We start from the raw sequence: 23,151 nt of genomic DNA on the forward strand, positions 1-23,151 counted from the left end.
TCGGTCCAATGGTGGCTGTACACAGCGATGTCGTCCAGGTAGGCGGCGCTGAACTCTTCGAGCCCCGCCAGGACCTGATTGACGAGCCGTTGGAACGTCGCTGGGGCGTTCTTCATGCCGAAGGGCATGACCGTAAAGTGATAGTGACCATCGGGGGTGGAGAAGGCAGAGCGTTCTTGTGCTCGGGGTGTGAGGCCGATCTGCCAATAACCTGCCGTCAGGTCGAAGATGCTGAGGTAGCGGGCAGCGCCCATTCGGTCGACCAGTTCATCTGCCCGGGGGATGGGGTGTGCGTCCGTTCTGGTGACTTCATTCAGACCCCGGTAGTCGACACAGAACCGGAGTTCTGGTGTGGTCCCGGGGGCGGCTGCTTTGGGGACCAGTACGACCGGGCTGGCCCATGGACTGTCTGAGGGCTCGATGACCCCGAGCGTGAGCATCTTAGCTACTTCCGCCTGGATGCAGGCCCGTACCCGATCAGGTACGCGGTAGGCCCGGTGGCGGATAGGAGGGCTGTCTCCGGTGTCCACATCGTGCACACACCAGGAAGTGACACCCGGGGTGAGGGAGAACAGACTGGCGAACCGTGATAGGAGGGCTTGGCACTCTTGCCGTTGTTCTCTGGTGAGGGTCTCCGAGAGTCGGACCCCATCCACGGAGCCGTCTTGCTCCTGGGTCCGCAAGAGGTCAGGGAGAGGCTCGGAGTCGTCTTCAACCCCATTGTCTGTGGCCATCAAGAGGCTGAGTTCTGTTCGTGCAAAGTGGGGTTTCAGTCTGTTGGTGTGGAGGACTCGGAGCGGATTCCGGGCGGACTCCATATCGATCAGATAGGTGGCAGGACCCTTGCGCTCGATTACCTTGAAGGGTCCCGTCCATTTGTCTTGGAGAGCGCACGGTTCGGTGGGGGACATTACCCAGACCTGTTGCCCCGGCTCGAATTCAATGGATGAGGCGTTCTGGTCATACCATTTCTTCATGTCCTCTTGACTGGCCTCTAGGTTGGCTTTTGCTAGGTCTCTGAACCGCCGGGACTGGTTGCGGAGGGTGAGGAGGTACCGGAAGACATCTGGAGGACTCTTGGCCGGAGGCATCTCCCAGCCTTCTTTGATCAGGCTGAGTGGCCCCCGTACTGGGTGCCCATAGAGCAGCTCGAAGGGGCTGAAGCCTAGGGACTTCTGTGGGACCTCCCGGTAGGCGAAGAGGAGGCACGGCAGCAGCACGTCCCACTGGCGACGGAGGGGCTCTTCCAATCCCCCGATCATCCCTTTTAGCGTGCGATTGAACCGCTCAACAAGTCCGTTTCCTTGGGGGTGATAGGGGGTCGTGAAGCGGTAGGTGACCCCACACTGTTGCCAGAGGGACTTCATATATTTAGAAATGAAGTTCGTGCCTCTGTCACTGACGACTTCTCGGGGGAACCCCACACGGGAGAAGATCCCCATCAGGGCCCGGCCGACCACTGGGGCTGTCACGGTCCGGAGAGGAATAGCCTCAGGGTAGCGGGTGGCGTGGTCCACTAGTACCAGGATGAAGCGATGGCCTTGTCTTGTACGCGGGTCCAGGGGTCCCACAATGTCTATCCCGACCCTCTCAAATGGGGTTGTGACTACTGGAAAGGGTTGCAGGGGAGCCTTTAATTTGCGGCCGCTCTTCCCACTGGCTTGGCACGTGGGGCAAGATCGGCAATGCTGGTGCACATCGTTTCTCATTTTGGGCCAGAAGAAGTGGGTCACTAGGCGGCTGTAGGTTTTATCCTGTCCCAGGTGCCCTGCCAGGGGGGCATCGTGGGCCAGGTTTAGCAGGAAGTCTCTAAAGCGGAGGGGCACCACTAGTACTCGGTTGGCCCCCAGCTCGGCGATTCGTTGCTCGCTGTACAATAGATCATTGTCCCAGTAGACCCAATGAGTTCCGGAGGTATCCCCGGCGCTTTGGGCGAGCGCTTGTTGTCGGAGTCCCTCAAGGGAGGGACAGGTCTTCTGTTCCTGACGAAATTGTTCTTGTGTGGGTCCCCCTTCTTGAGCCCACTGATCAAGATTAGCGAGGTCGGAAGGTTGAGCAAGTTCGAGGGGGATGCCATGGTCGGGGGTCTCGGCGGGGGCGACCGGAGGCGGTGGCGCCGGCCATTCTGGTTCTTCCGGGTGATGGTTGGCACGGGCGGCCATGGACCGGGTGGTGACGCACGCCCAGTCTGGGACGCCCAACATCCCCAAGTGTTCTTTTCGCTCCACGGCTGCCCACGGGGAGCTTTCCAGGTCATTTCCGAGGAGGCAGTCCACGGGGGCGTCGTCTCGGACCGTTACCTTCAACATGCCGGAGACCCCTCCCCACTCAAAGGGGACGCAGGCCATCCGACACAGACTTTCCGAGTTGTCGGCTGATCGCACAGGGCAGAGAACGTTCGGTAGATATTGTTCTGGGGTCACCAGATGACAGCGGACGGCTGTCACACTGGCCCCGGTGTCTCGAAGGGCTTCGGCCCGTTGTCCATTGATGCTCACCCATTGGCTGTACTTCTGGGTGTTAGCGGGTAGGGGGACCCGCGGGACCATGTCTCTTCCCCCTAAGCACGCGAGAGTCATGGCGGCCGGCTCCCACTCTTGATACTCTTGCTCGCCTGTTTCCTGTTCCTCGGAGATCTGTTCTTCCCCTAGTGCCGCGGCGGCCACCTGGCGGGGTCTTGGACTCTGATACTGCGGGCAGCTTGGGTCGTTTGCATAGTGGCCGACTCGTTGGCATCGGTGACATGTAACATTGGCTCTGTATCCCGGTCGCGCCGGGGTGCTGCCCCGGTTGGCCGGGGGGGTGGTGCTGGTAGCGGGGGCGGCCGGAGTATTGTCTCTTCCTCGTCCTTGGCCCCCTCCTCCTCCTCTGGGTCGGTAGTGACCATTGTTGTTCCTGTTCTGCTCGTAGGACCCATTCCGGCCCACTCTGGTGATCTCCCACCGGTCAGCTTCGGCTGCGAGCTGCCGGGGATCGGTTAACTTGCTGTCGAGGAGGTGTTGGCGTAGTTCAATGAAGCAATTGTTGGACAGATGCTCCCATACCATCAGATTGAACAGCTGCTCGTAGGTCGTGACGTTGTTCCCTCTGATCCAGCCTTCGAAGGCTCGGCTAAAGTACGTTACATAGTCCACCCAAGTTGTACCTGGAATGCGTGTGCAGTCTCGGAACCTCTGACGGTACATCTCGGGCGTGAGGCCATAGCGGGTGAGGAGGGCCGCTTTCATATGGTCGTAGGAGGTCATCTGGTGGTCTGGGAGCTGTAACAGAGTATCGCGGCCCTCATTGAGGAATTTGCCCCATAGGCCGGCTCCCCAGTCGGTTCTATCGATCCGGTGCGCAGTCATCGCGATTTCATAGGCCTTAAACCATTGCTGGATGTCGTCTTCTCGAAAATATTCTCGGACCACATCCTTGGGGATGTGCACTTTTTTCTCCGCGGTCCCTGGGGTGGACGGTCTGTCGGGCACCCCTAACTCTTTATTTTGTTTGCGCAGGTTGATCTCGGCTAGGTTCCGTTCGTGCTCGTACGTTAGTCTTTTTTCCTCGAGCTCCCTTTGCCTCTGTTTCTCCTCTCTTTCTTCTCGGAGGCGAAGGTGCTCTAAGTTTATTTTTTGCTCGGCCAATTTGAGTTCTATGTCCATCTTGAGTCGGGCCATTTCGAGTTCGTGTAGTCGGGCTTTTTCTCTTTCTTGGATCTCGTCTTGCGAGAGACTGGTTCTTTGCCCCTCAGGGGCCGTGTTGGTATTTTTCGCGGTGCTTTGCTCAGGGGTTTCGACATCCCCGGTCTCTGCCCAAGATTCTAGGGCATGCTTAAAATCGTCCTTGGTACTTAGTCCGGTGGTAGCGATACCTAGTTCGATGCAGAACTGCTTTAGTTCACGATGGCTGTATTCCTCTAGTTTTTCCATTTGGAACTTCTCAGTTGATCCGCTCTCTTTAGTTGACATTGTTGTTCGTTGTGGGGTGAGCTACTCTCTGTACGTTATGCGGTGATTCGGATCCCACCGCTGCCACCAATGTTAGACGGACCGGGAGGGTCGGCCGAGATTACGGGGAGAGGTCTCCAGGGAGAGCCGTCTCCAGCGACTGTACAGGTAAGTAACTTCCCCCCCACAGACGGACACCACACAAGATTGAAGGTTAACGAGACTTTATATGCAATTCTTAGGTTACGTCGCTATGATACAAGGAGGTCTGGACTCAGGGGTCCCCTCGGTTCTGATCTCTGGTTGAGGAGAAAGGGTAGCGGGACAGTCTTAGTTACCAATGAGTTAAATAGCTCTCAATCCTCGAGCTCGGCGTGGTTGCTGATCGGGCCGTGGAGGAGCCAAGCAGGTCCCGAGATGGATGAAGGATGGTCGACGGGCCGTGGAGAAGCCAAGCAGGTCCCGATGAAGATGATGGTTACAACGGTCCGCGGCCTCGCCAGCAGATCCGGACGACGGTGAAGAATGAAGGTTACGACGGCTGTGGCAGCGCCAACAGGCAGGACGATGGTGCACAGGACAGAGCTACGGCAGCGCCAGTAGTCCGTCCAGGATGAGTTCCTCTTACGTCTCTCGACTCCAAGATACAACTGACTTCCTGCTCTGGAGCTGTCCCAGTTATAGGGCTGGCGTGCTTTGATGTCCGGACCCTCGCACTTGGAGGTCGGGAGGTCCGGGATGAGGGAGTCCAGACACCCAGCAGGGGGGTGGAGCCAGCGCCCGGGGAGGCGATGGGCGAGCGGCACTGGGCGGGGGGAGAGCCATCGGCACCTCTCTCTCCCATTGACTTGCCAAGTAGCCCGCTCACCTCCTGGGTGGAGGGTGGTGCCGGATTGTCTGAGGCTGGGCTAGGCCCAGGGTTGAGGTCGATCGGGGGCCAGGCGGCCTCGTGGCGAGGCGTCCAAGATGGCGGCCCGGGCTGGGTGCATGGGCCGGCAGTGGATCGGACCCACGAGGTTATCATGTTCGAGGGCAGGGGTCCCTGAGGGGACGTAGGGCGTGCAATGGTGGTGTGTGGTGCTTGCGTGACTGGGCTCGGGCCTGGTCGAGCCGGGGGAGAGCGGCCCGTCATGTGGCCTGTCCAACAGCATCCCTTCCTAGTACCGTTTGCATGAATGTTTTGCGACCGAAATGCACTTGCAAAATATTCACATTTTACCACCTACTTGAAGTAAGTGGTAACTCATTCGCAAATGGTTAAGAGTCCCCAATTGCCCCCTTCCCCTTTGTGAATGTCTGCAAAAACATTATTAAATTTTTACGGACCACTGCCTGCTCTTAGAAAATGAAAGGAAAAGTTTTCATATTCTCTTTTGTAAAGCATACTGTTTTCCGTTAAAAGGGCTGCTTTACAAAGGAAAATGATTGCTTTATTTAAAAGCAATCACGGACATGGTGGTCTGCTGAACCCATCCCCGTGATTTTTGTGATTCCTAGGGGGTCGCAAATTGCAAACTACCTCATAAATATTCATGAGGTAAATCATTTGCGATCCCCTGGGAATCGCAGAAAGTGTTTAACACACTATCATGCATTCTGTTTTGCGTTTTTCTAATTGCGAATCGCAAGGATTCACAATTAGGAAATGGCAAATTGGTTTGTTGATGCATCTGGCCTCAGTGATTGGCTCAGAATCACAGGATGTGGAGTCGAAAGGCACAAGAAGCCGAGGCAGAGAGGGAGAGGTGGGAACCAGGACTGTGAGGGGAGGCCTTAGGGTCATTACCTAAAGCAGCGCTGATGTGTCCGCTCCTGTGGGCCACGTGCCCCATGTACTCACATTCGACATGTATGTTCTTGTCTCTATTCAAGGTGGAGCCAGTGTCCTTGGACAAGGTGTACACAGAGGTAAAGCTCCTCGCTCCTCTCTTCAGGGCCACTCAGCACTATTTCTTTTGGAGAATCATTTTCTGCTGCATCATGGGTTGATCTTGGGTCTTTTCCGATCTCTTCCGGTGGCGATGGATCCCTTCCTGTCTGGGGTGATCTTTAGGGCTGGGAGCTGTGTGGGGTGGGGCAAAGGTGGTCTACGGTTTATTAAAGCCTGCCAGGTCTGTGTGCAGCCTCGTGCATGGGCGAGGAGGGCTGTAAGCCCCTCCCCCACCGCAGAGGACACGCCTCTGCAGGTGTGTTTAACGTTCACACCTGTGGGGGGGGGCCCTGTGCATCCCCTGGGCACCTGCTCTTCTGCCCCCTCGAACTCTGGGCGCCCACCCAGGGGCGTAGAAACAGAAGGCGGACTAATAGCAGGATTTAATAAACCAAATATCGATTATCGGACACTTTCACTGCGACTTAGCACACACCGGAAACGTCCTTTCTTTGTGTGTCTTTCACATTGTGTGAAAAAGTCGCAGTTTAAGTGCTGACTGGAGGCAAAATCATGCAATGTTGTTAATAACATCTTCCCTCCTCTGACGCAGTGAAAGTGTTGTTTCAGAATGTTCTTTCCAACAATCAATGTTGTATCAAATCTGAGTGATCTTTCTCCCAGGGCCCGTTGTGATTGGCCCTTTCGCTTCATCAATGTCACACCCACGAGCTCGTGACTTCTGCTTTTATTCTAATCATTGGCCATGAAGCACAAACACTGTCAGCTTTTTATCTCCCTTCTCCCTGTACTCCTCTTCCCCCTGCATTCCTCCTTGTGCACCCCTCTTCAGTCCTTCTATGCCACTGCCTGTCCGTCTGTCACATGTCCGTCTGTCTTTACTCACCTGTCCATACAATAACCTATCTATCTTCCCAGTTTACAGCCCCCGTCCCTGTCAGTTGCCGACAGTGGGCCCGATTCACAGAATGAACTTAAGACTCAATCCTAAACATTCGACTATTTTGGTATTCACAGAATGCACTTAATACTTTTGGTATTCACAGAAGTTAGGATGTTGTCTTAAGTTTGTCTTAAGACAAACTTAAGACAGACTTAAGATAGACTTAAGACAAAATCCTAACTTCTGTGAATACCAAAAGTAGTAAGTGCATTCTGCGAATGCCAAAAGTAGAAAGTGCATTCTGTGAATACCAAAATAGTAGTAAGGTTAGGATTGAGTCTTAAGTTCATTCTGTGAATCGGGCCCAGTGTGTCTTCACTGTTGGTCTGTAGATGTGAGGGGGGGGGTCTGTGGTACAGGTCAGGTGGACTGGAAGCTGAACATGGAGCTCGGAGGATGCTCGGTCGACAGGGGCAAAGGGAAAGAGAGACAGAGAGCGAGGAGAGAGAGAGAGAATGAGAGAGAGACAGAGAGGCAGAGACAGAGAGCGAGGAGAGAGAGAGAGAATGAGAGAGAGACAGAGAGGCAGAGACAGAGAGCGAGGAGAGAGAGAGAGAATGAGAGAGAGACAGAGAGGCAGAGACAGAGAGCGAGGAGAGAGAGAGAGAATGAGAGAGAGACAGAGAGGCAGAGACAGAGAGCGAGGAGAGAGAGAGAATGAGAGAGAGACAGAGAGGCAGAGACAGAGAGCGAGGAGAGAGAGAGAGAATGAGAGAGAGACAGAGAGGCAGAGACAGAGAGCGAGGAGAGAGAGAGAGAATGAGAGAGAGACAGAGAGGCAGAGACAGAGAGCGAGGAGAGAGAGAGCGAGAGGAGAGAGAGGTGGGGAGAGAGAGGAGGGAGAGAGAGAGACAGACATACAGAGAAGGAGAGAGAGGGGCAGATAGAAGGGGAGATAGAGAGGAGCGAGAGACAGAGACCAAGAGAGACACAGAGGAGAGAGAAAGACAGAGAGAGAAAGAGAGAGACAGGAAAGAAGCAAGACAGTGAAAAACCATTGGGCATATTATCAAGAACGGCATTGAAATTATCGCCGCTTTAGCGGCAGCTTCCTGCCGCTAAAGTGGCGATAATGGGCTTGATAATATGCCCTTGTGAATTCCAATAGAAGCCCATGTTCACACCAGACATGGGCTTCTATTGGAATTCTCCAGGGCATATTATCAAGCCCATTATCGCCGTTGTAGCAGCAGGAAGCTGCCGCTAAAGTGGCGATAATTTTAACGCCTTTCTTGATAATGTGCCCCATGGTTTGATGGTAGTGGATCACTGAAAAAATATCGAGGGTCAAAATATCGACTGGCAAAAATATCGTGGACAAAATATCGACAGTCAAAATATCGAGTTTGTATCTACAAACAGGTAAGTACAAAAATATTGAGTACAAAATATCGTTTACAATAATATAGTTATAAAAAATATCGACTTTGTTAAAAACAGTGTTTAATTAAATTAATATTAAAATTTAATTACTAAAATATACTTAAAAATACTTAAATTAAATTATAATAATTAAATAATAAATAAACTTCATAAAAATAATTTTTTACAATCATATTTGGAAAAACATATATATATAATAACATACTATAATTAAATAGGATACTATTATATTAGCGTACAATACCAGAAGTGTAAAAAATACTATTCCCACTCCAAAGAGTAACGACGGTCACATTATCGACTTGCAAAATATCGTTTAAAAACTGAAAACTGACCCTGAACCCTAAAAATACCCCTTTACCCAAAAACCCAAAACTGACCCTGAACACTAAAAATACCCCTTTACCCAAAAACTGAAAACTGACCCTGAACCCTAAAAATGCCCCTTTACCCAAAAACTGAAAACTGACCCTGAACCCTAAAAATACCCCTTTACCCAAAAACCCAAAACTGACCCTGAACCCTAAAAATACCCCTTTACCCAAAAACTGAAAACTGACCCTGAACCCTAAAAATGCCCCTTTACCCATGAACTGAAAACTGACCCTGAACCCTAAAAATACCCCTTTACCCTAAAACTGAAAACTGACCCTGAACCCTAAAAATGCCCCTTTACCCAAAAACTGAAAACTGACCCTGAACCCTAAAAATACCCCTTTACCCTAAAACTGAAAACTGACCCAAAACCCTAAAAATGCCCCTTTACCCAAAAACTGAAAACTGACCCTGAACCCTAAAAATGCTCCTTTACCCAAAATTTATCAATATTATTTAATTACCAATTAATTATTAATTAACAATAACAATAAAGTTAATATATTAGCACATTAGCTGTAATTATTTTAATAATTAATGTTATTTTTTCCCCAATTAATTACTTAAAAATAACACAAAATTATATATATTAAAAATGTACTCTAATTAATGTAATTAACTAATTACAATTAATTAATTACCAATTAATTACTAATACAACATATGTACAAAATTATAATAATTAATTAACTAATTAATATTAATTAATTATCAATTAATTATTAATTAAAAATATTAACAAACATATATTAATTAATTAATTATTATTAAATGACTTCCCACCCTATTCCCCTATAAACCCACAACCCGCTACAGAATTACATTACGCAATTATTATAAAAACAAAATTCATTTAATAAAATATTTTATAACATTAATACACACTTTTCACACATATTATTACATAAAAATACACTATAAAATATTATATATTATTAAAAATTCGATATTTTTGCTATCTATATTTTATACAGTCGATATTACTTCACTTACCTGAAAAACGATATTTTTGTAGTCGATATTATGTCCAGTCGATATTTTGTCCAGTCTATATTTAAAACTCGATATTATGTCCAGTCGATATTTTGGAGTCGATATTTTGTCTGTACACTGATGGTAGTACGGGATATCCTGGTGTAGGGTATGGGGCCTAAAGATTAGGGGATGTCCTGGTATGGGGTCTTCTGGTAGGTCCCTGAAGGATGCTTGAAGCCGTTTTATTTATTTTATTTAGTGCATTTTTATAAAGCGCGGACGTTACCCGAAGATGTCAGAGCGCTGTACAATAGAGCTAGTTATGTTACAAGAGAAAAGTGCTACATAATAAAACATTACAAAGATAGACAGGAGACTAAAAATGAAGGGTACACAAACACAAAATCCAACACCGCACGCAGGGGTGAGGAATGCACAGGAAACAATACAAATTTACAACGAAGAGCGGACTTGCAAGAGGGGCCCGAGATTGAAAGCTGTGCCAGTAGTCACTCCAAGGGGCATATTATCAACGGCCAGCGATAATTATCGCTGGCCGTCCTCAGCGACAATTTTGTTATCGCAGGCTATCTCTGGAATTTATCACCCTGGTAGCGCGTTATTAACGCGTTTCTCCAGGGCAATTAACATTTCAGAGATAGCGAGTGTTAGACGGACCGGGAGGGTCGGCCGAGATTACGGGGAGAGGTCTCCAGGGAGAGCCGTCTCCAACGACTGTACAGGTAAGTAACTTCCCCCCCACAGACGGACACCACACAAGATTGAAGGTTAACGAGACTTTATATGCAATTCTTAGGTTACGTTGTTATGATACAAGGAGGTCTGGACTCAGGGGTCCCCTCGGTTCTGATCTCTGGTTGAGGAGAAAGGGTAGCGGGACAGTCTTAGTTACCAATGAGTTAAATAGCTCTCAATCCTCGAGCTCGGCGTGGTTGCTGATCGGGCCGTGGAGGAGCCAAGCAGGTCCCGAGATGGATGAAGGATGGTCGACGGGCCGTGGAGAAGCCAAGCAGGTCCCGATGAAGATGATGGTTACAACGGTCCGCGGCCTCGCCAGCAGATCCGGACGACGGTGAAGAATGAAGGTTACGACGGCTGTGGCAGCGCCAACAGGCAGGACGATGGTGCACAGGACAGAGCTACGGCAGCGCCAGTAGTCCGTCCAGGATGAGTTCCTCTTACGTCTCTCGACTCCAAGATACAACTGACTTCCTGCTCCGGAGCTGCCCCAGTTATAGGGCTGGCGTGCTTTGATGTCCGGACCCTCGCACTTGGAGGTCGGGAGGTCCGGGATGAGGGAGTCCAGACACCCAGCAGGGGGGTGGAGCCAGCGCCCGGGGAGGCGATGGGCGAGCGGCACTGGGCGGGGGGAGAGCCATCGGCACCTCTTTCTCCCATTGACTTGCCAAGTAGCCCGCTCACCTCCTGGGTGGAGGGTGGTGCCGGATTGTCTGAGGCTGGGCTAGGCCCAGGGTTGAGGTCGATCGGGGGCCAGGCGGCCTCGTGGCGAGGTGTCCAAGATGGCGGCCCGGGCTGGGTGCATGGGCCGGCAGTGGATCGGACCCACGAGGTTATCATGTTCGAGGGCAGGGGTCCCTGAGGGGACGCAGGGCGTGCAATGGTGGTGTGTGGTGCTTGCGTGACTGGGCTCGGGCCTGGTCGAGCCGGGGGAGAGCGGCCCGTCATGTGGCCTGTCCAACATGCGTCCCCCCCAGCTGAAGGCGGGGAGAGTTACCCATCCTCTTGGGGACTCTCTTCGTCGAGGCGGAAAAACCGGGACAGGCCATCGGCGTTGGCGTGGTCGGACCCAGGCCGGTGTTCGACTGTGAAGTCCATACCTTGTAAGGAGATGGACCAGCGTAGCAATTTTGGGTTTTCCCCCCGCATATGCATCAACCACTGCAGGGGTCGGTGGTCAGTCTGCACCCGAAAGTGGGTGCCAAAAAGGTAGGGCCGGAGCTTCTTGAGGGCCCATACCACAGCGAAGGCTTCCCTCTCTATGGTGCTCCAGCGTTGTTCCCGGGGTAGGAGTCTCCGGCTGATGAAGGCCACCGGTTGATCGAGGCCTTCGGTGTTCACTTGGGACAGGACCGCCCCAATGCCCTGGTCGGAGGCGTCCGTCTGGACGACGAACTCCCGGCTGTAGTCTGGGGCCTGGAGCACAGGAGCGGAACACATGGCGGCCTTTAACTGTTCGAACGCCGCTTGACACTCTGGGGTCCAGTTCACCTTCTTGGGCTGATTTTTTGACGTGAGTTCGGTGAGAGGCCCCACGATGGTACCATAGTCTTTCACGAACCTTCGGTAGTAGCCCGTGAGGCCCAGGAAGGCTCGCACCTCAGTTTGAGTGATAGGGGGTTGCCAGTTCTGGATGGCGGCAATTTTCAGCTGTAGGGGGGCCACTAGGCCGCTTCCCACCTGGTGTCCGAGGTAGGTCACCGACCCTTGTCCAATTTGGCATTTGCTGGCCTTGATCGTGAGGCCAGCTCGCTGAAGGGCTTGCAGCACTGCTTGGAGGTGGTGGAGGTGCTCGGTCCAATGGTGGCTGTACACAGCGATGTCGTCCAGGTAGGCGGCGCTGAACTCTTCGAGCCCCGCCAGGACCTGATTGACGAGCCGTTGGAACGTCGCTGGGGCATTCTTCATGCCGAAGGGCATGACCGTAAAGTGATAGTGGCCATCGGGGGTGGAGAAGGCAGAGCGTTCTTGTGCTCGGGGTGTGAGGCCGATCTGCCAATAACCTGCCGTCAGGTCGAAGATGCTGAGGTAGCGGGCAGCGCCCATTCGGTCGACCAGTTCATCTGCCCGGGGGATGGGGTGTGCGTCCGTTCTGGTGACTTCATTCAGGCCCCGGTAGTCGACACAGAACCGGAGTTCTGGTGTGGTCCCGGGGGCGGCTGCTTTGGGGACCAGTACGACCGGGCTGGCCCATGGACTGTCTGAGGGCTCGATGACCCCGAGCGTGAGCATCTTAGCTACTTCCGCCTGGATGCAGGCCCGTACCCGATCAGGTACGCGGTAGGCCCGGTGGCGGATAGGAGGGCTGTCTCCGGTGTCCACATCGTGCACACACCAGGAAGTGACACCCGGGGTGAGGGAGAACAGACTGGCGAACCGTGATAGGAGGGCTTGGCACTCTTGCCGTTGTTCTCTGGTGAGGGTCTCCGAGAGTCGGACCCCATCCACGGAGCCGTCTTGCTCCTGGGTCCGCAAGAGGTCAGGGAGAGGCTCGGAGTCGTCTTCAACCCCATTGTCTGTGGCCATCAAGAGGCTGAGTTCTGTTCGTGCAAAGTGGGGTTTCAGTCTGTTGGTGTGGAGGACTCGGAGCGGATTCCGGGCGGACTCCATATCGATCAGATAGGTGGCAGGACCCTTGCGCTCGATTACCTTGAAGGGTCCCGTCCATTTGTCTTGGAGAGCGCACGGTTCTGTGGGGGACATTACCCAGACCTGTTGCCCCGGCTCGAATTCAATGGATGAGGCGTTCTGGTCATACCATTTCTTCATGTCCTCTTGACTGGCCTCTAGGTTGGCTTTTGCTAGGTCTCTGAACCGCCGGGACTGGTTGCGGAGGGTGAGGAGGTACCGGAAGACATCTGGAGGACTCTTGGCCGGAGGCATCTCCCAGCCTTCTTTGATCAGGCTGAGTGGCCCCCGTACTGGGTGCCCATAGAGCAGCTCGAAGGGGCTGAAGCCTAGGGACTTCTGTGGGACCTCCCGGTAGGCGAAGAGGAGGCACGGCAGCAGCACGTCCCACTGGCGACGGAGGGGCTCTTCCAATCCCCCGATCATCCCTTTTAGCGTGCGATTGAACCGCTCAACAAGTCCGTTTCCTTGGGGGTGATAGGGGGTCGTGAAGCGGTAGGTGACCCCACACTGTTGCCAGAGGGACTTCATATATTTAGAAATAAAGTTCGTGCCTCTGTCACTGACGACTTCCCGGGGGAACCCCACACGGGAGAAGATCCCCATCAGGGCCCGGCCGACCACTGGGGCTGTCACGGTCCGGAGAGGAATAGCCTCAGGGTAGCGGGTGGCGTGGTCCACTAGTACCAGGATGAAGCGATGGCCTTGTCTTGTACGCGGGTCCAGGGGTCCCACAATGTCTATCCCGACCCTCTCAAATGGGGTTGTGACTACTGGAAAGGGTTGCAGGGGAGCCTTTAATTTGCGGCCGCTCTTCCCACTGGCTTGGCACGTGGGGCAAGATCGGCAATGCTGGTGCACATCGTTTCTCATTTTGGGCCAGAAGAAGTGGGTCACTAGGCGGCTGTAGGTTTTATCCTGTCCCAGGTGCCCTGCCAGGGGGGCATCGTGGGCCAGGTTTAGCAGGAAGTCTCTAAAGCGGAGGGGCACCACTAGTACTCGGTTGGCCCCCAGCTCGGCGATTCGTTGCTCGCTGTACAATAGATCATTGTCCCAGTAGACCCAATGAGTTCCGGAGGTATCCCCGGCGCTTTGGGCGAGCGCTTGTTGTCGGAGTCCCTCAAGGGAGGGACAGGTCTTCTGTTCCTGACGAAATTGTTCTTGTGTGGGTCCCCCTTCTTGAGCCCACTGATCAAGATTAGCGAGGTCGGAAGGTTGAGCAAGTTCGAGGGGGATGCCATGGTCGGGGGTCTCGGCGGGGGCGACCGGAGGCGGTGGCGCCGGCCATTCGGGTTCTTCCGGGTGATGGTTGGCACGGGCGGCCATGGACCGGGTGGTGACGCACGCCCAGTCTGGGACGCCCAACATCCCCAAGTGTTCTTTTCGCTCCACGGCTGCCCACGGGGAGCTTTCCAGGTCATTTCCGAGGAGGCATTCCACGGGGGCGTCGTCTCGGACCGTTACCTTCAACATGCCGGAGACCCCTCCCCACTCAAAGGGGACGCAGGCCATCCGACACAGACTTTCCGAGTTGTCGGCTGATCGCACAGGGCAGAGAACGTTCGGTAGATATTGTTCTGGGGTCACCAGATGACAGCGGACGGCTGTCACACTGGCCCCGGTGTCTCGAAGGGCTTCGGCCCGTTGTCCATTGATGCTCACCCATTGGCTGTACTTCTGGGTGTTAGCGGGTAGGGGGACCCGCGGGACCATGTCTCTTCCCCCTAAGCACGCGAGAGTCATGGCGGCTGGCTCCCACTCTTGATACTCTTGCTCGCCTGTTTCTTGTTCCTCGGAGATCTGTTCTTCCCCTAGTGCCGCGGCGGCCACCTGGCGGGGTCTTGGACTCTGATACTGCGGGCAGCTTGGGTCGTTTGCATAGTGGCCGACTCGTTGGCATCGGTGACATGTAACATTGGCTCTGTATCCCGGTCGCGCCGGGGTGCTGCCCCGGTTGGCCGGGGGGGTGGTGCTGGTAGCGGGGGCGGCCGGAGTATTGTCTCTTCCTCGTCCTTGGCCCCCTCCTCCTCCTCTGGGTCGGTAGTGACCATTGTTGTTCCTGTTCTGCTCGTAGGACCCATTCCGGCCCACTCTGGTGATCTCCCACCGGTCAGCTTCGGCTGCGAGCTGCCGGGGATCGGTTAACTTGCTGTCGAGGAGGTGTTGGCGTAGTTCAATGAAGCAATTGTTGGACAGATGCTCCCATACCATCAGATTGAACAGCTGCTCGTAGGTCGTGACGTTGTTCCCTCTGATCCAGCCTTCGAAGGCTCGGCTAAAGTACGTTACATAGTCCACCCAAGTTGTACCTGGAATGCGTGTGCAGTCTCGGAACCTCTGACGGTACATCTCGGGCGTGAGGCCATAGCGGGTGAGGAGGGCCGCTTTCATATGGTCGTAGGAGGTCATCTGGTGGTCTGGGAGCTGTAACAGAGTATCGCGGCCCTCATTGAGGAATTTGCCCCATAGGCCGGCTCCCCAGTCGGCTCTATCGATCCGGTGCGCAGTCATCGCGATTTCATAGGCCTTAAACCATTGCTGGATGTCGTCTTCTCGAAAATATTCTCGGACCACATCCTTGGGGATGTGCACTTTTTTCTCCGCGGTCCCTGGGGTGGACGGTCTGTCGGGCACCCCTAACTCTTTATTTTGTTTGCGCAGGTTGATCTCGGCTAGGTTCCGTTCGTGCTCGTACGTTAGTCTTTTTTCCTCGAGCTCCCTTTGCCTCTGTTTCTCCTCTCTTTCTTCTCGGAGGCGAAGGTGCTCTAAGTTTATTTTTTGCTCGGCCAATTTGAGTTCTATGTCCATCTTGAGTCGGGCCATTTCGAGTTCGTGTAGTCGGGCTTTTTCTCTTTCTTGGATCTCGTCTTGCGAGAGACTGGTTCTTTGCCCCTCAGGGGCCGTGTTGGTATTTTTCGCGGTGCTTTGCTCAGGGGCTTCGACATCCCCGGTCTCTGCCCAAGATTCTAGGGCATGCTTAAAATCGTCCTTGGTACTTAGTCCGGTGGTAGCGATACCTAGTTCGATGCAGAACTGCTTTAGTTCACGATGGCTGTATTCCTCTAGTTTTTCCATTTGGAACTTCTCAGTTGATCCGCTCTCTTTAGTCGACATTTGTTGTTCGTTGTGGGGTGAGCTACTCTCTGTACGTTATGCGGTGATTCGGATCGCGCCGCTGGCCACCAATGTTAGACGGACCGGGAGGGTCGGCCGAGATTACGGGGAGAGGTCTCCAGGGAGAGCCGTCTCCAACGACTGTACAGGTAAGTAACTTCCCCCCCACAGACGGACACCACACAAGATTGAAGGTTAACGAGACTTTATATGCAATTCTTAGGTTACGTTGTTATGATACAAGGAGGTCTGGACTCAGGGGTCCCCTCGGTTCTGATCTCTGGTTGAGGAGAAAGGGTAGCGGGACAGTCTTAGTTACCAATGAGTTAAATAGCTCTCAATCCTCGAGCTCGGCGTGGTTGCTGATCGGGCCGTGGAGGAGCCAAGCAGGTCCCGAGATGGATGAAGGATGGTCGACGGGCCGTGGAGAAGCCAAGCAGGTCCCGATGAAGATGATGGTTACAACGGTCCGCGGCCTCGCCAGCAGATCCGGACGACGGTGAAGAATGAAGGTTACGACGGCTGTGGCAGCGCCAACAGGCAGGACGATGGTGCACAGGACAGAGCTACGGCAGCGCCAGTAGTCCGTCCAGGATGAGTTCCTCTTACGTCTCTCGACTCCAAGATACAACTGACTTCCTGCTCCGGAGCTGCCCCAGTTATAGGGCTGGCGTGCTTTGATGTCCGGACCCTCGCACTTGGAGGTCGGGAGGTCCGGGATGAGGGAGTCCAGACACCCAGCAGGGGGGTGGAGCCAGCGCCCGGGGAGGCGATGGGCGAGCGGCACTGGGCGGGGGGAGAGCCATCGGCACCTCTTTCTCCCATTGACTTGCCAAGTAGCCCGCTCACCTCCTGGGTGGAGGGTGGTGCCGGATTGTCTGAGGCTGGGCTAGGCCCAGGGTTGAGGTCGATCGGGGGCCAGGCGGCCTCGTGGCGAGGTGTCCAAGATGGCGGCCCGGGCTGGGTGCATGGGCCGGCAGTGGATCGGACCCACGAGGTTATCATGTTCGAGGGCAGGGGTCCCTGAGGGGACGCAGGGCGTGCAATGGTGGTGTGTGGTGCTTGCGTGACTGGGCTCGGGCCTGGTCGAGCCGGGGGAGAGCGGCCCGTCATGTGGCCTGTCCAACAGCGAGGTTATCGCTGTTTTGCAGGGAACATCACTGGTTTTCCAGCGATGTTCCCTGATAAAATGGCGATAACCTTGCTGATACGAATCCACCCCAATGTTAGGGGTAGGTAAGTCTGCATTTTAGCAGTCGTTAGTTTTTGGAGAAAACAGCAGTTTTCACTAAAAACTAATGTGTGCTTAAATGCTGGGGCAGCCTTGTAAATATTGCGATATGAACATATGTGAACATCAGCGATACTTGCAAGGTAGTCCATCGAGGGTACGCCCAGTGACGCCCACTTTGCATCTCATTGGAGATGCAAAGGGAGGCATCGGGAAAAAGGGTGCTAACATGTGATTATGCATGTTAGCACCCTATTGTAAATAGGGTGGTAGTTTTGTCTCCCCTTTTTGAGATAAAGCCCTTGTAAATATGCCCCCAAGTTTCTGCCCTCTCGGTACGACGCCTCGGGTGTTGCATCTCGACGCCTGGGTGTGAAGCTGCAGCAGGTCTGAGCAGAGGGCCAAGGCTGCTGCGACCTCAGAGGGTGGAGATGCGATAGCCGAGGGTTCAAGTCCTCTTTGGACCAGGGAGTGAGGGGTAGTTTGGGAATGAATGCTCCTGAGTGTCGCAGTGAGAAGAAGACGCAGAGCCCGGGAGAGGAGCAGCTGAAGGAGGAATGAGGAGACTGAGGGCGAACTAGAGACAGAGATCAGAGACAGCAGGTATTACTGAAGAGGGGGCACGTACCACCAGGAACCACGAGGGGGCCCTGTGAGCAGAAACCAGAGATCACAGCCAACTGTGCCCACAGGCCCTGGGGCAACAACTGCCCTCCGCCACGGGGGCCCAGTGTCGACTGGGACAGGGTGGTACCCGGGACCCCAGGCAGGTCCACGCGCCAAGAGAAGCAGCAAAGGGAACTCAGGGTCGAAGGAAGGGATGCAAACAGAGACGACTCATGGGCAGAAGAAGAAAGGGGCAAAAAGGTGCCACCCAGCAGGGGCCTGGCAGCAGGAGCAAGGCACGCGTGCAAAGTGCAAACAACATGAAAGGAGGGGAACAAAGGAATACTGTGAGGTAAGACTCTCCTGACGAAGCAAACTGCCATAGAGGGCAGGCACTGCACACAGGACAAGATGCTACAACCGCAGTGACAGGGATGCGTGCTGAGCAGCACAGAAGAGTAGCACCGGTCCCAAACCCCTGCTCGCGTGGGCGGTGACGTCACGGTGGTCCCCTGGCCCGAGGACAAGACCCTGACATGCATGTCCACGTGTCCTAGTCCTTGATGAGCGAGCCATCACCTGTGCAGCCTTCTCTCCCCATTGTGTCCCCCCTTGTGTCCCCTCTGTGCCTGCTCTGTGCCCCTCTGTTCCTTGCCCCCCCCCCCCAGGTTCTTCCGTGCCCCCTCCCTTCCATCTCGTAGGGTGAGTGACAGGCTCCGCTCTCCCACTCTGCACCGCTCATGCATTAACCAGACTCTCTTCTCTCCAGTACATGCTCTCGCGAGAAACCATCGAGGCGCTGAGGAAGCCGACCTTTGACATCTGGATGTGGGAGCCCAATGAGGTAAGGGGGTAGAGCCAGCTAATGATGACATTGAAAGGCACTGAGGTAAGGGGGTACAGTCAGCTAATGATGACGTGGAAAGGCACTGAGGTAAAGGGGTACAGTCAGCTAATGATGACATTGAAAGGCATTGAGGTAAAGGGGGTACAGCCAGCTAATGATGACGTAAAAGGCACTGAGGTAAGGGGGTACGGTAAGCTAATGATGACATTGAAAGGCACTGAGGTAAGGGGGTACAGTCAGCTAATGATGACGTGGAAAGGCACTGAGGTAAGGGGGTACAGCGAGCTAATGATGACATTGAAAGGCACTGAGGTAAGGGGGTACAGTCAGCTAATGATGACGTGGAAAGGCACTGAGGTAAAGGGGTACAGCCAGCTAATGATGACATTGAAAGGCACTGAGGTAAAGGGGTACAGTCAGCTAATGATGACATTGAAAGGCACTGAGGTAAGGGGGTACAGCCAGCTAATGATGACGTGGAAAGGCACTGAGGTAAAGGGGTACAGTCAGCTAATGATGATGTGAAAGGCACTGAGGTAAGGGGGTACAGCCAGCTAATGATGACATTGAAAGGCACTGAGGTAAAGGGGTACAGCCAGCTAATGATGACATTGAAAGGCACTGAGGTAAAGGGGTACAGTCAGCTAATGATGACGTGAAAGGCACTGAGGTAAAGGGGTACAGCCAGCTAATGATGTCATTGAAAGGCATTGAGGTAAAGGGGTACAGTCAGCTAATGATGACGTGGAAAGGCACTGAGGTAAGGGGGTACAGTCAGCTAATGATGACGTGGAAAGGCACTGAGGTAAGGGGGTACAGTCAGCTAATGATGACGTGGAAAGGCACTGAGGTAAGGGGTACAGCCAGCTAATGATGACGTGAAAGGCACTGAGGTAAAGGGGTACAGCCAGCTAATGATGACGTAAAAGGCACTGAGGTAAAGGGGTACAGCCAGCTAATGATGACATTGAAAGGCACTGAGGTAAGGGGGTACAGCCAGCTAATGATGACGTGAAAGGCACTGAGGTAAAGGGGTACAGCCAGCTAATGATGACGTAACAGGCACTGAGGTAAAGGGGTACAGCCAGCTAATGATGACATTGAAAGGCACTGAGGTAAGGGGGTACGGTAAGCTAATGATGACGTGGAAAGGCACTGAGGTAAAGGGGTACAGTCAGCTAATGATGACATTGAAAGGCACTGAGGTAAGGGGGTACAGCCAGCTAATGATGACGTGGAAAGGAAATGAGGTAAAGGGGTACGGTAAGCTAATGACATTAAAAGGCACTGAGGTAAAGGGGTACGGTAAGCTAATGATGACGTGGAAAGGCACTGAGGTAAAGGGGTACAGCCAGCTAATGATGACGTAAAAGGCACTGAGGTAAAGGGGTACAGCCAGCTAATGATGACATTGAAAGGCACTGAGGTAAGGGGGTACGGTAAGCTAATGATGACATTGAAAGGCACTGAGGTAAGGGGGTACAGCCAGCTAATGATGACGTAATAGGCATTGAGGTAAAGGGGTACAGCCAGCTAATGATGACATTGAAAGGCACTGAGGTAAGGGGGTACAGTCAGCTAATGATGACATTGAAAGGCACTGAGGTAAGGGGGTACAGCCAGCTAATGATGACATTGAAAGGCACTGAGGTAAGGGGGTACGGTAAGCTAATGATGACATTGAAAGGCACTGAGGTAAGGGGGTACAGCCAGCTAATGATGACGTAAAAGGCATTGAGGTAAAGGGGTACAGCCAGCTAATGATGACATTGAAAGGCACTGAGGTAAGGGGGTACAGCCAGCTAATGATGACATTGAAAGGCACTGAGGTAAGGGGGTACAGCCAGCTAATGATGACATTGAAAGGCACTGAGGTAAGGGGGTACAGCCAGCTAATGATGACATTGAAAGGCACTGAGGTAAGGGGGTACAGCCAGCTAATGATGACGTGGAAAGGCACTGAGGTAAAGGGGTACAGCCAGCTAATGATGACGTAAAAGGCACTGAGGTAAAGGGGTACAGTCAGCTAATGATGACATTGAAAGGCACTGAGGTAAGGGGGTACAGCCAGCTAATGATGATGTAAAAGGCACTGAGGTAAAGGGGTACAGTCAGCTAATGATGACATTGAAAGGCACTGAGGTAAGGGGGTACGGTAAGCTAATGATGACGTGGAAAGGCACTGAGGTAAAGGGGTACAGCCAGCTAATGATGACGTGGAAAGGCACTGAGGTAAAGGGGTACAGTCAGCTAATGATGACTGTTGGACAGGCCACATGACGGGCCGCTCTCCCCCGGCTCGACCAAGCCCGAGCCAGTCATACAAGCACCACACACCACCATTGCACGTCCTACGTCCCCTCAGGGACACCTGCCCTCGAGCATGATAACCTCGTGGGTCCGATCCACGGCCGACCCACGCGCCCAGCCCGAGCCGCCATCTTGGACACTTCGCCACGAGGCCGCCTGGCCCCCGATCGACCTCAACCCTGGGCCTAGCCCGGCCTCAGACATTCCGGCACCACCCTCCACCCAGGAGGCGAGCGAGCTACTTGGCCAGTCAATGGGAGAAAGAGGTGTCGATGGTTCTCCCCCGGCCAGTGCCGCTCGCCCATCGCCTCCCCGGGCGCTGGCTCCACCCCCCTGCTGGGTGTCTGGACTCCCTCATCCCGGACCTCCCGACCTCCAAGTGCGAGGGTCCGGACATCAAAGCACGCCAGCCCTATAACTGGGGCAGCTCCAGAACAGGAAGGCAGTTGTATCTTGGAGTCGAGAGACGAAAGAAGAACTCATCCTGGACGGACTACTGGCGCTGCCGTAGCTCTGTCCTGTGCACCATCATCCTGCCTGTTGGCGCTGCCACAGCCGTCGTAACCTTCATCCTTCACCGTCGTCCGGATCTGCTGGCGAGGCCGCGGACCGTTGTAACTGTCATCTGCATCGGGACCTGCTTGGCTTCTCCACGGCCCGTCGACCATCCTTCATCCATATCGGGACCTGCTTGGCTTCTCCACGGCCCGCCGACCACCCTTCATCCATCTCGGGACCTGCTTGGCTCCTCCACGGCCCGATCAGCAACCACGCCGAGCTCGAGGATTGAGAGCTATTGAACTCATTGGTAACTAAGACTGTCCCGCTACCCTTTTCCTCAACCAGAGATCAGAACCGAGGGGACCCCTGAGTCCAGACCTCCTTGTATTATATCAACGTAACCTAAGAAGTGCATATAAAGTCTCGTTAACCTTCAATCTTGTGTGGTGTCCGTCTGTGGGGGGGAAGTTACTTATCTGTACAGTCGTTGGAGACGGCTCTCCCTGGAGACCTCTCCCCGTAATCTCGGCCGACCCTCCCGGTCCGTCTAACATTGGTGGCCAGCGGCGCGATCCGAATCACCGCATAACGTACAGAGAGTAGCTCACCCCACAACGAACAACAATGTCGACTAAAGAGAGCGGATCAACTGAGAAGTTCCGAATGGAAAAGCTAGAGGAATACAGCCATCGTGAACTAAAGCAGTTCTGCATCGAACTAGGTATCGCTACCACCGGACTAAGTACCAAGGACGATTTTAAGCATGCCCTAGAATCTTGGGCAGAGACCGGGGATGTCGAAGCCCCGGAGCAAAGCACCGCGAAAAAGACCAACACGGCCCCTGAAGAGCAAAGAACGGGTCTCTCGCAAGACGAGATCCAAGAAAGAGAAAAAGCCCGACTACACGAACTTGAAATGGCCCGACTCAAGATGGACATAGAACTCAAATTGGCCGAGCAAAAAATAAACTTAGAGCACCTTCGCCTCCGAGAAGAAAGAGAGGAGAAACAGAGGCAAAGGGAGCTCGAGGAAAAAAGACTAACGTACGAGCACGAGCGGAACCTAGCCGAGATCAACCTGCGCAAACAGAATAAAGAATTAGGGGTGCCCGACAGACCGTCCACCCCCGGGACCACGGACAAAAAAGTGCACATCCCCAAGGATGTGGTCCGAGAATATTTTCGAGAAGACGACATCCAGCAATGGTTTAAGGCATATGAAATCGCGATGACTGCGCACCGGATCGATAGAGCCGACTGGGGAGCCGGCCTATGGGGCAAATTCCTCAATGAGGGCCGCGATACTCTGTTACAGCTCCCAGACCACCAGATGACCTCCTACGACCATATGAAAGCGGCCCTCCTCACTCGCTATGGCCTCACGCCCGAGATGTACCGTCAGAGGTTCCGAGACTGCACACGCATTCCAGGTACAACTTGGGTGGACTATGTAACGTACTTCAGCCGAGCCTTCGAAGGCTGGATCAGAGGGAACAACGTCACGACCTACGAGCAGTTGTTCAATCTGATGGTATGGGAGCATCTGTCCAACAACTGCTTCATTGAACTACGCCAACACCTCCTCGACAGCAAGTTAACCGATCCCCGGCAGCTCGCAGCCGAAGCTGACCGGTGGGAGATCACCCGAGTGGGCCGGAAT

General features: G+C 53.6%; 1 protein-coding gene across 1 annotated transcript in view; it reads left to right on the forward strand.

The window, feature by feature from the left end:
* Positions 1-23,151, forward strand: part of PDE9A (phosphodiesterase 9A) — a 142,357-nt gene that overhangs the window by 27,946 nt on the left and 91,260 nt on the right. Inside the window, exons 3-4 of the mRNA XM_086936317.1 lie at positions 5,802-5,837; positions 18,604-18,678. Coding sequence (XP_086792443.1) covers positions 5,802-5,837; positions 18,604-18,678 — 111 coding nt within the window. The remainder of the gene's footprint in view (positions 1-5,801; positions 5,838-18,603; positions 18,679-23,151) is intronic.

The sequence above is a fragment of the Lissotriton vulgaris genome, chromosome 8, assembly GCF_964263255.1.
Source record: "Lissotriton vulgaris chromosome 8, aLisVul1.2, whole genome shotgun sequence".
Classification (NCBI taxonomy): Eukaryota; Metazoa; Chordata; class Amphibia; order Caudata; family Salamandridae; genus Lissotriton; species Lissotriton vulgaris.